This window comes from Poromitra crassiceps, assembly GCF_964638095.1.
Source record: "Poromitra crassiceps genome assembly, chromosome: 12".
NCBI classification, from domain to species: domain Eukaryota; kingdom Metazoa; phylum Chordata; class Actinopteri; order Beryciformes; family Melamphaidae; genus Poromitra; species Poromitra crassiceps.
The window spans coordinates 3,838,866-3,854,514 of NC_139632.1; the positions used below are offsets into that span (position 1 = coordinate 3,838,866).

At 46.4% G+C, this 15,649-nt stretch overlaps 1 protein-coding gene across 1 annotated transcript in view; it reads left to right on the forward strand.

Moving 5' to 3' along the window:
• The window catches only part of tns3.2 (tensin 3, tandem duplicate 2), a gene marked incomplete at its 5' end in the record, with an annotated part of 76,394 nt that overhangs the window by 11,617 nt on the left and 49,128 nt on the right, over positions 1-15,649 (forward strand). Inside the window, one exon of the mRNA XM_083648175.1 lies at positions 7,198-8,241. Coding sequence (XP_083504301.1) covers positions 7,198-8,241 — 1,044 coding nt within the window. The remainder of the gene's footprint in view (positions 1-7,197; positions 8,242-15,649) is intronic.

Sequence of the window (15,649 nt, forward strand, 5' to 3'; positions counted from 1 at the left end):
TGCGTACACACACACACACACACACACACACACGTGCACACACACACACACACACCCGTGCACGCACTAAAGCACGCACACACAGTGCCTCACACCGAGGCAAATGGCCATTACGTTAACCGCCAACACGCACGCATGTGCAGGAACATAATGAGGGTGTGAGTAACGCAACCAGTCAGAAAAATGTTGTTTTCAACCACAGGTGGTTCTGCTTTACCCAGCCCCTCCCCTTCCCCCCACTCAGGTGGTTCTGCTTTACCCAGCCCCTCCCCCCCCCCCCCACACACACTCAGGTGGTTCTGCTTTACCCAGCCCCTCCCCCCCCACACACACTCAGGTGGTTCTGCTTTACCCAGCCCCACCCCCCCCCCCACACACACTCAGGTGGTTCTGCTTTACCCAGCCCCACCCCCCCCCCCCACTCACACTCAGGTGGTTCTGCTTTACCCAGCCCCCCCCCCCCCCACTCAGGTGGTTCTGCTTTACCCAGCCCCCCCCCACTCAGGTGGTTCTGCTTCACCCAGCCCCCCCCCCCCCCACTCAGGTGGTTCTGCTTTACCCAGCCCAGTACCCCCCCCACTCAGGTGGTTCTGCTTTACCCACCCCAGCCCCTCCCCCCCCCCCCACTCATGTGGTTCTGCTTTACCCACCCCAGCCCCCCCCCCCCCCCCACTCAGGTGGTTCTGCTTTACCCACCCCAGCCCCATCCCCCCCCCCACTCAGGTGGTTCTGCTTTACCCACCCCAGCCCCTCCCCCCCCCCCACTCAGGTGGTTCTGCTTTACCCACCCCAGCCCCCCCCCCCCCACTCAGGTGGTTCTGCTTTACCCACCCCAGCCCCTCCCCCCCCCCCACTCAGGTGGTTCTGCTTTACCCACCCCTCCCCTCCACTCCCTCTATCACTCCAGCTGCCATATCTTCCACTGTGTTTTCCCTCTCTATCTCTTTATTCACTGTTTGGTCTGCCTTTATAACTGGCTGTCTGTCTCCCTGCTCTCAGGTTCAGGTTGCACTTTGCAATTTGTCCATCTCCTCCTTCCCCATCCCCCCTCCACACACACACACACACACACACACACACCCAAACACCCAGCCACACACACACAGAAACACACAGGCCTCGCCAGAGCCCGCCCCCATGTTTACATTCCCCGTCGCCATATTTGGCCAGCTCAAGGTCCTTTTGCCTTGTGTGTCTTGTGTTGCTTGAATGTGTGTTTGTGCATTAGCCTATGTGTGTGTGTTGCAGAAACTCCCTCACCTGTGTGTGTGCGTGCGTGTGTGTGTGTGCGTGTGGGTGTGCGTGTGTGTGTGTGTGTGTGTGTGTGTGTGTGTGTGGGGGGGGGGGGTGTTTCTAGTTAGATGCTGGCTGCTGAAGGATCCTCCTCCAGCCAGCTGCTTGCTCAGGAATCAAACTGCTCCAGTACCTGTGTTAGTTTGGGGCAGGACGGAGAGAGGAGCTGGAAAAGAAAGGAGGGGACAAGCCAAGGCAGCAAAACAGAATGGTTTCAAAACTACGGTGAAGGTGCAGAGAGAGAGAGAGAGAGAGAAGGGGAGACTGGAGAGAGAGAGAGAGAGAGAAGGGGAGACTGGAGAGATAGAGAGAGAGAAGGAGAGACGAGAGAGAGAGAGAGAGAGAGAGAGAGAAGGAGAGACTGGAGAGAGAGAGAAGGAGAGACTGGAGAGAGAGAGAGAGAGAAGGAGAGACTGGAGAGAGAGAGAAGGGGAGACTGGAGCGAGAGAGAGAGAGAAGGAGAGACTGGAGAGAGAGAGAGAGAGAGAGAAGGAGAGACTGGAGAGAGAGAGAGAGAGAGAGAGAAGGAGAGACTGGAGAGAGAGAGAGAGAGAAGGAGAGACTGGAGAGAGAGAGAGAGTTGTGGGGGGGCGGCTGTTATCACCTTTGGAGAAAGAATGTTCCTTGCTTGTCTTCCTGTTGCAGCCTGACAGACAACAGACAGAGGAGGACAGGAGAGGAGCTTCAAGAGCTGGTCTGAATGTGTTGATTCCCTGTCTAGGTTTCTCTCCCCTCCATCTCTCTCTCTCTCTCTCTCTCTCTCTCTTCATCCCTCTCACTCTGTCCTCGCTTGTCCCTCTCTCTCTGTCCTCGCTCGTCCCTCTCTCTCTGTCCTCGCTCGTCCCTCTCACTCTGTCCTCGCTCGTCCCTCTCTCTCTGTCCTCGCTCGTCCCTCTCTCTCTGTCCTCGCTCGTCCCTCTCTCTCTGTCCTCGCTCGTCCCTCTCTCTCTGTCCTCGCTCGTCCCTCTCTCTCTGTCCTCGCTCGTCCTCGCCCCCTCTTTCCTTTTCACTTGTCATCTGTTTCTCTTCTCCTCCCTCTGTGACTCCAGAGGGAGTTCATATGGGAGAAACTATTTCCATCCTGTTCCTGCTCTGCAGTGGCAACAGTGAAAGTGTACTCGTGACTCCGCTGAGGTAGGCTGCTCTCTTCATGTGCTACAACATGTTGTACTTTCATGCTACTTAGTGTTAGTTTAATGTTAAGTTTAATGTTACTTAGTGTTTGTACTTTAATGTTAGTGTTAGTTTAATGTAGTTAGTGTTAGGTAGTGTTAGTTGACTGTCTGTTAGTGTTAGTTTAATGTTAAGTTTAATGTTAGTTAGTGTTTGTACTTTAATTTTAGTGTTAGTTTAATGTTAGTGTTAGGTAGTGTTAGTTTAATGTTAAGTTGAATGTTAGTGTTAGTTGAATGTTTGTTAGTGTTAGTTTAATGTTCAGTTTAATGTTAGTGTTAGCTTAATGTTAGTGTTAGTTAGTTTAATGTTAAGTTTAATGTTAGTTAGTGTTAGTTTCTAGTGTTAGTCCTCTCCTCTGCTTCTCCATACAACCTTGCCCTGAATCGCCACTGTTATTTGTACCTGTTACCTGTATCTGTTGCCTGTTGCCTGTTTCTGTCTTTTGTTTACTGTTAAGCGTCTTTGGGTTCTGAAAAGCGCTATATAAAATAAATGAATTATTAATTATTATTAGTTTAATGTTAAATTTAATGTTAGTTAGTGTTAGTTTAATGTTAGTTAGTGTTAGTTTAATGTTAGTGTTAGTTTAATGTTAGTGTTAGTGTTAGTTTAATGTTAGTTAGTGTTAGTTTAATGTTAGTGTTAGTTTAATGTTGGTGTTTGCATGGACATGGCGTGCGTGCGTGTGTTTGCGCACGCGCATGGGATCTATTAGACCAGCTGTGAGGCTTTACCATGCATGTCTGGTATTTGAGTTTTATTGCCTCTCTGGACTTAAGAGGCTGTGCTTCTGCAGCTCGCTGACTGGCATATACTGTGTGTACTGTTGCATGTACTGTGTGTACTGTTGCATGTACTGTGTGTACTGTTGCATGTACTGTGTGTACTGTTGCATGTACTGTGTGTACTGTTGCATGTACTGTGTGTACTGTTGCATATACTGTGTGTACTGTTGCATGTACTGTGTGTACTGTTGCATGTACTGTGTGTACTGTTTTATGTACTGTTGCATGTACTGTGTGTACTGTTGCATGTACTGTGTGTACTGTTGCATGTACTGTGTGTACTGTTGCATGTACTGTGTGTACTGTTGCATGTACTGTTGCATGTACTGTGTGTACTGTTTTATGTACTGTTGCATGTACTGTGTGTACTGTTGCATGTACTGTGTGTACTGTTGCATGTACTGTGTGTACTGTTGCATGTACTGTTGCATGTACTGTGTGTACTGTTGCATGTACTGTTGCATGTACTGTGTTTACTGTTGCAGCCACTATGCAGTGTTGTTATGGGGTATTCTTATCTATCTACTATCTGAGCCTCTATCTGAATCAAACATGGTCTTTATTTCCAGCATGTTACAATCTATTTGTTTTCAATTCTTCTTTTGGTCAAACTTGCAGCAGAGAAGAAAAGGGTTATGTGGCATAGCTGCTGTACTCAGATAATAAAACAAAACTCTGCTAAGCAGATGTTTAGGGTATTATTTTTTATGTTTGCCTTACGAATTGTTTATATATAGTGCTGCTAAATATCTCCTTTCAGAGAGAGAGACACACACACACACACACACACACACACACACACACACACACACACACACACACACACATACACACACACACACAGAAAGCACTGGTTTGAGCAGTTTGTCATTATGACCTCTTGCTGAGGACAATGTTATGAGTATAGCGTACACAGTTCCTTTAGATGTCACTTTCTAAGTCGATGTATTATTATTACTATTACTATTATTATTTTATTTTTTATTTTTTACATTTCTCACACAATTCTACAAGTACAATTCTCTGTGGGACGCTTTGTCCAGATTCTCCACAATCAGTGACAGGCTTCAGCCCATTTTACTGCTTATTTGTTTTTGGTAGTTTACCTCAACATTGTCGTGTGTGTGTGTGTGTGTGTGTGTGTGTGTGTGTGTGTGTGTGTGTGTGTGTGTGTGTGTGTGTGTGTGTGTGCGTGCGTGCGTGCGTGCGTGCGTGCGTGCGCGCGTACCTGCTATTGGGCTCCATCTGGCCCCAGGTAGAGTTGTCCTCTGACAGACATGTTTTTTCCATAACACACACACTGCACACACACACACATATACACACAGACACACACACACACACACACATATACACACGTACGCATCCATCCACACGCCAACACAAAGAGCCTCTGTGTTATCTACATGAAGTGTGTCTGGAGTGAGGGCCGGGGTGTGACAGGTGGTGTGTGAGTGTGTGCGTTTGTGTCAATGAGTCACAAACGCACAGTAGTGTAGTAGTGTCTGTATGGAGTCATACAATGACAATATGATTCACAGGTTACATTTTGCACCTATTTTCACTATTTTCTTCTTTCTACATGCGCAGTGATTTACAAGCATATAAACCAGGGGGTTCCCAACCTTTTTTAGCTCGTGACCCTATTTTGACGTCGCATAAATCTAAGGGAGCCGCGACATTCAAATTCCGGTACACCATCGATAATGTCATCAGTGACATCATCAGTGATGTCACATTGTATGCTTCTTTTTTTTCCTGCAGAATTCTGATTTTAACTCGGAATTCTGACTTGAATCTCCGAATTCTGACTTTATTGTCAGAATCCTGATTTAAAGTTATAATCTCAATCTCTTTTCATCTCAATTTAAAAAAATAAAAATTAAGGCTGCTTCCTCACTGGGAACGATTGCTTTCGTTCCGTTCCGTTCCGTTCCGCACCCAGGAACGATTGCCCCCCCCTCCCCTCTCCCCCGCTGGTCAGCTTTCACATTACAACATTTCTTCCGCGCTCGGAAACGGAGCAGAGTGCACTTTGCGTCATCAACTATGCCTGCAGTGTATCCTCGCTCCGTGTGTTGTCAGTGGTTCCCAACCTACGGTACGCGTACCGTAGGTGGTACTTGCGACCCCTGCTGGTGGTACTTGGAAGGCTCTGTGAAAATTCAAAAAAAAAAAAAAAAAAATTTTTTTTTTTTTTTTAGTTTTTGTGCAAAATCCATGGTGGTCATTAGTAGTAGTTTTCAAACATGTGAAAGTGAAATAATAATAATAATTAGTAATATTATTGGCAGTGTTTCTCAAGGTAGGTGGTACTTGCGCCCCCCCTGCTGGTGGTACTTGATCCCTGGAATCCCAATGTTTAAATTATGAAGTGACAAAACGGGAGGGAATCGTAAAAGAGCTGTAGTAGAGGAGAGCAGCCATGATGAAGCACAAGGAGGTGAAGACAGCAGTCAACCCAGCACAAGTGCAGCTGCTGCAGGTTGCACATAGGCTGCAGGTTGGAATAAATTTGCCTCCTGCGTGAACTGTGCATAGCTGAATACAGGCCCGTAGCTACCATTGAGGACACCGAGGTTATGACCTCGGTATTTTCCACACAAATTATTATTATTATTATTTTTTTTTTGAAAAATAGCCCTGGTCCCCAGATCTATTAATCTGTCATTGATGTTTTAATGCGACAGTTGATCGGAAATGCAACAATTTGCTTCCTCTCTGTGTGCTATAGAAGAGAGATAACTCACAACATTCAGATTTTGCATTGAGGCTAGATTGGGGCTAGACTTTGGGGACAGTTCTATTGAAGTGAATGGGTAAGTAACTCCCCTGTAAGTGATGTTTGTGTAGATGGGCCATTGTATTTAATTGAGCAGTATTCTGCCATGTGACCTGTATGCAGAATATAAATTATATCATATGGGGAGACATTTATTTTTTGTATCATTTTAAAGCAACAGCACAGTAAAGAGGATATTAATCTAACATGATGTATGTAGTTCTTTATAGATCTAGCCTCTTCATTTTGCTCTCAAAGTGCACCAGATTGAAGCATTTTACTTTAAAATGGACAAAATTTTCTATCCGGGGGTGCACAGCCCCCCCTGGTCCCCCCACGTCGCGCTAAAATGACCTTGGTATTTCTCAAACCCTGGCTACGGGCCTGGCTGAATAGACTGTATTTTAACGTCGGTCATATGGTGGAACGTGTTGTATGGTGGTACTTGGAGAGCCAACTACTTTCTCAGGTGGTACTTGGTGTAAAAAGGTTGGGAACCACTGGTCTATGTGGTTCGGAACGGTTGGCTTTCACACTCGCAAGTGTTCCGTGCCCGGGCAGCACGCCAAAGCGCTCCCCAGACCACCTTTTCAAGTGGATCCTGTCACGGTTCCCCGTTGTGCGCCCGGGCGCAGAACGGAACGGAACGTTTCACACTCATCAAATGTTCCGAAACTGGGGTCAATTTGGGGACAAGTGTGCTCGTGAACGGTACCGAGGAACTCGTGTGAAAGCACCCTAAGAGTCACTCACAATGTTGACTGAGGCTATGGTCCATTGATGGAAGCCTTTTGCAGTATATAGTGACATTATGTCACATTAGTAATGTCACATAATGCAACAGTTTGGATCTCACATGCAATTACCACTCATCGCCATAGGTGTCAGCCAAGAGAACAAAACTGAAATGTTAGAGATTATCACTTTAATCTCAGAACTAAAAATAAATAAATAAATATATTTAAAAAAATCCCAAGTCACCCTAATCATCTTAGGTAGTATTAAATTGTGTCTGGTGTAAAAAAAATAATAAAAAACAGGCGACCCTATTTGAATTCCAGGTGACCCCACTTAGGGTCGCGACCCTAAGTGGGGGAACCACTGATATAAACCTTGGAAATAACGTGTGTGATTTTGTCTCTATTCTCCTTTCCTCCTCAGCGCTACCTCATGTCCTGGACCCTGGAGATGGCAGCCTGTATGCCAGATTGAGGAAGAAGAGTAGCGAAGGAGGAGCGTCATTCACCACCAGTAGCCCCAGCTGCAGTGAGCGAGCCCCGTCTGCCAGCAGTGACTCAGGCCTCTCTGTCGCCTCCCAGAGGGCCGGAGGTGCAGCAGCCACAGCCAACCTCAGGACAGGAGCTGGGCAGGGTGAACGACGTGTCCCGGCAAGGAAGCTGCTGTTCCCCGTGGTGGACTTTGAGCTGGCGCAGCCTCCTCCTCCTCCTCCGGAGGCCATGACGGAGCTCTCCGCTTCCGTCGGAGGAGAGGCGGAGATAGCCGGAGACGACGAGTCCGGCTTAGGACACGCCGTCAACGGCGAGGCTTCGTCCGGCGAGAGGGAAACGGACATCTTGGACGACGAGGAAGAGGCGGACAACGACGAGACGGGTCCCGCCTTAGACCTGCCGAGCTCCACCAGCATGTGCTCCCTGTCCTCCGAGAGCCTGCCCTCCGAGGCCCGCGGCTCCGCCCAGAGCGACTACTCCTCCACTCACTCCTGGGTGCAGCAGCAGCATCAGATGGTCGACGACGTCCTCCTCCCGCACACCTATTCTCCTCTGGATGGAGAAGAGGAGCGGCTAAACGGGAGGCAGTGCAGCCTAGAGAAGCCCCCGCCGCCCCTGATGGCTCCTGACACCCCGCCTCGAGGGAGGAGCAGCAGAGAGGCGGTGCAGAGAGGGGTGGTGGGTGAGGAGGAGGACACTGACCACCATCATGTCACACACAAAACACCCGTTACACACAATACACACTCCACCGCACACACTTCATCCACTCAGCCACTGACGCCGTGCCAAGAGGAGGATCTGTCCTCGTTAGCCACGGAGATTGACGAGTCCATAGAGCAGCTGAACCAGCTGATTCTGGATCTGGACCCCACCTTTGTTCCCGTCCCCACTCGCTGTGCGCCGCTGTCCCGCTCCGCCTCCCTCCACAGCACCAATGGTCTCCTCAGCCATAAGGGAAAAGCCCATCTGTCAGGTAAGACCAGGCTACACTGTGTCATTAACTGGGTTTCCATCCACCTCTGGATATAAACTTGAATGGAAACACGAGAAATTCGAATAAAGGTCGAAATATCGCATAAAAGTTTTTACGCTTGGAGGGGGTGGATGTATCAGCGTATCGACAGTAGGAAGATGCGAACTTTTGCAATGGAAACAGATTTTGCGAATTAACGATGACGTACCGGATGTGACTTCACTTCCGCTTTATGCTACTCCGGGGGGAAATGGCGGCGATTAATGCCAGGCAGTCTGAATGAAATTGAACGTAACGTTCCCAATTCTATGTATTAAATTCTAAAAAACGACCCTCAACATTTGGGAAGGCTAAGCCACACGACTAGTTCGTTATAATCGAACGTCATGCTTCAAAGGCGACTTTACGACGATGAGGACGGTGAGGACTCAATCACAGCAGGTCTCCGCTGATAGAGATCCTTACAGGCACAGGCACATTACGCCTCCTCCTGACGAGAAGCGCTCGCTAACTCGCTAAACAAAACTGAATGGAAACATGCATAAATTTGCATTTTATTTTGCGGATTTTTCACATTTTCACAAAAAATTATGCGATACATTTAGATGGAAACCCCATTATTGAAGCTCATATGGATGATATACCTATGATGATTGGGTAGCGAAACACAGCACCACTTTGGTACTTTTACAACCGATACTACCGGTACCAAATATTGCAACGCAGGACTTTTGGTACCTCATTTAGGTGTCATGCCCCGAACTGCTTTGAAATATCCGCCCTCCTCCGGCGCTCCGGAAACCGGCGCACCTTCACTAACATTATTGGGGCGTGATATCACATACATGTAACATTATGGTTTGAAATCCTCTTTCGATAAAACAAAATCTGCTTTCAATCCGCTTGACATTTGAAAAAGTACCAGTTCAGGCACCGTTTAGGCACCGGTACCGTTTTAGCACCAATATCGTGGAAAAATACCACAAACGATACGGATCCCTAATCGTACCATTATAATGAATGTATAAACTTCAAGTACCGGTAATCCAATATCAGAATCTCTTTTAGCAGTGCACAGTGGACAGTTTGTTTTGTTTGTTTGTATCTCATTTAGCCCTATTGCAGTGTCTTGTGCTGAGTACAGTACCAGAACACAACTCAGAATCAAACTTAATCGAGTTTTCCTACGAGCCTGAGCACGTGTCTCGTAAAGGAACGCCCGCAGTCTTCCAGTACAGAGAGGCACAACGGTCCACTGTGTGCGAGCAGGACCGGCCCACATGCCAGGCTCAGCAAAACACACCTGTGCCAACAACGGCCTTCTGCTTTTGCAGCAGGCAGGTAAAGCAGCAGGCAGGTAAAGCTGAGGTTGGGCTTCTCGTAGAACTCGGTAGAGCCTTCACATACAGAGAACCTTTATAAGCCTGACTGAAGGAACCAACGCTGATGGTGGAAATCTCCACTAAACTGGAAGAGTGAGAGCGAGACACCCCAGCTTCCACACACATCTGTGTTTGTTCCAAGGTGTGTGTGTGTGTGTGTGTGTGTGTGTGTGTGTGTGTGTGTGTGTGTGTGTGGTATTTGCTGAAAGGGTGGAAACGTTTGATTAAACATTAAACGGGTAGTAGGTATTCTTGCCATGTAAGCAGTGTAAAGTCAGGACCTCTGCTCTACAGCTAAATATACATTACGCTCAAATCTGCCTGGTTTTGAATGGAAATATAACCGAGCCGAGAGAAAATACGACTGTACATAAAGTACATAAAGTACATAAAGTACACCCAGAATCCTCCAGCAAAGCAGCACACATCATCACTTGATCGTGGACTTGGCCTCTCCTCACAAGCTGCATGCAAACGCACTTAATGATGATGAAGTCCTCGTTAAAAAGCATTGCATGGTCTTAGCCCACAATACATCACAGGATGCAGGACTCCAGTCCTGAGGGCTGTACCACCGAGCAAGACTAGTGGCTTAGCGAGCTAACTTCAGGTTTAACCCTGGGTTTGCCATGCTACAACGCTATAGGGCTGTGAATCTTCACTGGCCTCACGATTCGATTCGATTACGATTCAGAGGGCTACGATTCGATTCGATTATCGATGCATCTCGATGCATCTTAAATCGATGTATCACTTTTTTCCCCCAATACATGATTTATTTTTTCTCACTTTATTTTTTCTCACTGTGTGGCTACTTTTTAAATAAAAGTGCATTTGGAATTGCATTGTATTATGATCCATAATTAAAATAAACAACTGCATGTACTTCCATTATATTTTATTTGATTATAAAAAAACAAACAAACAATATTTTTTTTTTATAATCGATTTTTGACATTTGTGAATCGATGCAGAATCGTGCACGTCCGCATCGCGATGCATCTTATAATCGATTATTTTTGACACCCCTACAACGCTACTGTAGTTCATTTCTTACCGAGATAGATCACCATGGCAACTTTTGCTGCACGGCGCTAACCTGCTGCAGAGCAGGTTAAGTTCAGAGGATCAGATCAAAACGCATGAAAGACCCACCTTTTGACCAATCAGCTCTTTGGAGTAGCTCTAGGATCCCCATATGAAAAATACATTGCATTCAAATGAAAATCACAACAGAAAAAGAAAACATTAACAGCTCCTGTTGAATGAATCGAGGACTGAAGCCTTAATTAAATTAAGACTACTTACCACTTTGGAATATGTTTTTATATTTTTCATTTTTATTTGTTCCCCCAAGTACCGGTAGTTACGTTTGACCCTGCCGCTGAAGAAATATCACTAAATCACCAGTGTAAAAAGGTTACATAAACATCTCCGGTTCAGTTCAGCAGTTTTTATTTTTTTATTTTGATTCTGACATACAGTAAAGCTCCGCTATAGTTAATACACTTTGATGTGTGCTTTGAATGAATGAGGAAATAGGCGTGTCTGGCGCTGTAAAAGCTAGAACGGCACGAGCTACTGTGCACGTGCATTTTCACGTGCACGAGCTCAGAGCTGGATAGGGAAATCCTAAATTGACAGACTCAGCTGATAACATCCTTCGTGGTATCGTTTAGCTCGATTGCGATTGTCTGGTTAAGTCAAACCAGATCAAGGGGACAGATCCTGGATCTGTTTATCTCCATCTGTACTTGAAACAAAGTCGCTTTGGCCAAAGCCTTTTCCTACAGGGCGTTTTACCTTTGCAGCAACTTCCTGCTATTGTCAGGGAATCATGATCAAAGTCCAGACTCAAGACCCAGTTAAAGGTCCACCAAGACCCAGTTAAAGGTCCACTTTGACCATTTTCAACCAGCTTTGTATCGGTTTTCTAAATTATGGTCCCATTTCGAGTGAAAGAGCCGATAAAAATGATAACTTTGGGGGCGGGATTTTCCTTGATTGACACCAGCCACAGGAAACCAGATGATCCCAACCACAGCACAACCAGTTGCCAAGGCAGGCTAGCTACAGTAGCAATGTAGCCATAGATTAAAAGTAAACTACCAGAAACAGCGTTACCTTTATGATCTTTTAATGATGTTAGTAGACACACGTAACAGTAGGCTATAGATCCCCGTTATGAGGTCTGTTGATCAAAATAACACCTAACGCTATATCGAAATCGGGTTTTAGTGGACGGGCAGCGACCATACAAGCTGGGCTGATCACCTTTGGACACATTTTATGGCGAAATTATCTGATAAACTGGTCTGCAGCTCTTGTGATCTATTGTGATTATGATTTAATGCACTATGGAAGATAAATGCTGGTTTAACATAATGAAAATAATTCCCTACCAAACATGTAAAGTGACGCTTCTGGGCAGTAGACCATTTGAGCATATTAATGTGACTTGTGACATGATCACCACATTTCAATAAATATAACGTTTTTGCACATTTGAATGCTGCTGGTCGTTTGTTTAATGCTGTATATATTGGACATTTAAAGCTGATACACAATTGTGTTGAGGTAATTCCACAAAGCTCAGTAAAAAATATAACGTGTAACACTTGAAACAATCAAATGTAAATTTTTCACAGCAATACATACAGTCCAGCCCACCATGGTATGGTGAGCTAATTGTTTGAATTATATCGAAATATATTTGCATGGTGTAGCATAATGCAGTCTGTATTCAGACGTTACAATAATATGACAATATAAGCCAGTTACCCTAGCTAGAGAGAGTAATTTCAGAACACCAGATATCACCATATTTCATTTCAATAAATATAAAGCATTCATTGATTGAAGCAGACTGCTGGTCGGTTAAGTTTCTCCGTCGTCATGTCCTCTGGTCCAATCTTCGGTTCGTAGTTTGTGTTCACTCGACATCAACAATCTTTATACATGATAATATACAACAAGGCTGTCTTTGTTGACAATGTTTATTGACAAAAGCATTAAAACAAGCAAATATAACAATATTCTCCGGTCACTGGCAGATACTAGCTACAACTTGTTCAAAGCAAATCTCTCATGTCAGCATTTGGCTTGTGTGTTATTGCAATATCCTATGTTGAAACAACTGATCAGCAGTAACATGTACATGTGTCACCCCCCCCCCCCCCCCCCTTCCTACGTCCCTACACACACACACACACACACACACACACACACACAGGATATGAAGGATTTATGCTGTCTCATATCCAGTGGGATGGACCTCAGAGAGTGAGCTAGATATTTGCCTGTGACCCGTGACCTGTGACCTGTGTCTGTGTTTGATGAGTGCAGGTCATAGGTCATAGGTGTAGTGAGTGATGTCATTACTTCACCAGCTCCCAGCATCATGCAGAGCAGCTGTTGCATCAAAGCCAACCTCAGAGCGGTTGCCGCTATACGCTTCTTCACAAGGCAACTGCTGCCAGTCCAAAGCGCTGAGGCCAGCAGCTGTCACAGGACTGGAGGAGTCATGTCTGTCAGAGGCAGCTGGAGTTATTGGTGGACCTGCAGCCATCAGCCAGACAGGGTCACTTCACAGCTGACTGACTGGCTGACTCTTCACTTTTCACCCTGGGGTTTTCGTGCCCTTCCGGGTCAGTGAGAGGTCTCACACGCACGTCTCCCCCACATCGTGGAATTTGAGCACAGGAAATGGAGCGTGTGCGTGTGTGTGCGCGCGCGCGCGTGTGTGTGTGTGTGTGTGTGTGTGTGTGTGTGTGTGTGTGTGTCTGACAGACATGCCCCAAGGGCGCATTGAAAGCAGTGGCTCTAATATTTCACTATTGTGTGTGTGAGTGCGTGCGCGTTCGAGCGAGCACACTCCAACGTGTGTTTTCCAAGGTGGTGTTTTGAGGCAGGCAGGATGTTGTAAGTGCCCTGGAATGCTTTTGAAGTATTCCGCAACACTTGGATCTCCGACGTCAGTGTGTTCTTGTTGTTATCCCTCATTTCTCGTGCTCTCATCATCGTCAGCTGGAGTTGCGTTCTTCAGAAGAGCGTAAAACCCTGTCACACAAATACAGTCGATACTGCGAGAACCTGTACGAAAAACACCCTCAGCTGCTGCTGGCCCTGCACTGCTGTAGTGGAGTCAATAGGCTGCTTGAGTGCTCTTGAGCTTGGCTTTCAGCCACTCACAATTTCTAGTTATCAAGGTCAATGCCGATGCCAGTGCCAAGAAGAGCAGATGTTTCATGCTGATATTCAGTGGTGGCCTAAAGGTTAGAGAAGCGAGCTTGTGACCGGAAGGTCGTTGGTTCAATCCCCGGGTAACTACATATGAACTACATATGTAATGTAATTACTGTGTACTTACATTGGTGTTCGTATCTAATTACAAATTGTTCATAGGTAACTACATCATGTAAGTACATATGAACTACATCATGTAAGTACATATTAACTACATCATGTAACTACATATGAACTACATATGAACTATTTGTTCAGAGGGTGAGTGGAAGAGGTCTAAGCCCAGGGGGCGATGCTCCACATATCTGAGACGACTGATTGTTCCAGCAGATGTATTCTGAGAAGATCCCATGATCTTCCACCATCTGCTCAGAGTGAAGTGTAGCTTGGTCACAGGCTCTTCTGCCCTGGTGATGTTCCACCATCTGCTCAGAGTGAAGTGAAGTGTAGCTTGGTCACAGGCTCTTCTGCCCTGGTGATGTTCCACCATCTGCTCAGAGTGAAGTGAAGTGTAGCTTGGTCACAGGCTCTTCTGCCCTGGTGATGTTCCACCATCTGCTCAGAGTGAAGTGTAGCTTGGTCACAGGCTCTTCTGCCCTGGTGATGTTCCACCATCTGCTCAGAGTGAAGTGTAGCTTGGTCACAGGCTCTTCTGCCCTGGTGATGGGAGATCTTCCACCATCTGCTCAGAGTGAAGTGTAGCTTGGTCACAGGCTCTGCCCTGGTGATGGGAGCCATGATGCACCACAGGGAAACACACTGAGAGGAGCTTTTGGAGGCTGTCAGTGACAAACAAGCCATAGGAGAATCATCGTCATCACCTTTTATTGCAAGTTCGGTATCTGGTTTGTAACTGTGTGTGAATAACCTCCAATGCTGAATTTTTGTTCTGTGTGTGTGTGTGTGTGCGTGCGTGCATGCGTGCGTTCCCAACAAAGAAGCTTCTTAAAGGATGGCTTTACCGTGGGGAATATGAATATATATTAAATCTCACGCCCCTAAGGTTTTCGAATCCGTTGAAATTTTTGAAATTGGTGGTTCACTGCCAGAGATATCAACCGAAATCCACTCTGTGTGTGTGTGTGTGGGGGGGGGGGGGTGGGGGGGGGGGGGGGCGGTGGGGGGGGGGGGGGGGGGGGGGGGGGCGGTGGTGGAGGGGAGGGGCGGGTGCGGGAACCCGAAATCCTACATTTCCCACAATGCACTGGGCTCGCGTGGCCTTCGTTTCCACGCCCACCCCTCAGGCATTTGGCTGATATCAAACTCCAGTAGGTGGCGGTAATGCACATATATGCTTGCCAACCGCCATAAAAGTCGAAGAAGAAGAAGGCTTCGACATAAAAAGATTTAGTAGAACAAGAAAAAAAAAAAAAAAAAATTGCCTCCAAATTGCACCAAATTTAAACGGTAGTATATATGTCGGGAGATGTCTTCATAAAAAGAATTTCATGCATTTTAAGGCATTTTCGTAGGAGTTACGCGCATCTGATGTTGTAACTATTTTATGTAAAAATGTGTAAAAACGGGTACATTGCTCAGCGTTGATTTCCTTACTTCAACGCACATACTACTAGATGTAAAATTTGATGAGCTTTCCAATGCCGCCAGTCCCGTGTCTGTACGTGCTTCCGTTCCCGAGATATGGTCTCTTTGCAAGGAGCTATGGAAAGCTAACCTAGCTACAGTAGGCTAGGTGGTGGAAAAGATGGCTGCCTTTTGTTTTTGTTCAAGACCTCTGAAGGGGCGTGGAGGACCTCTAGAGGCGGGACCATGGCTCACAA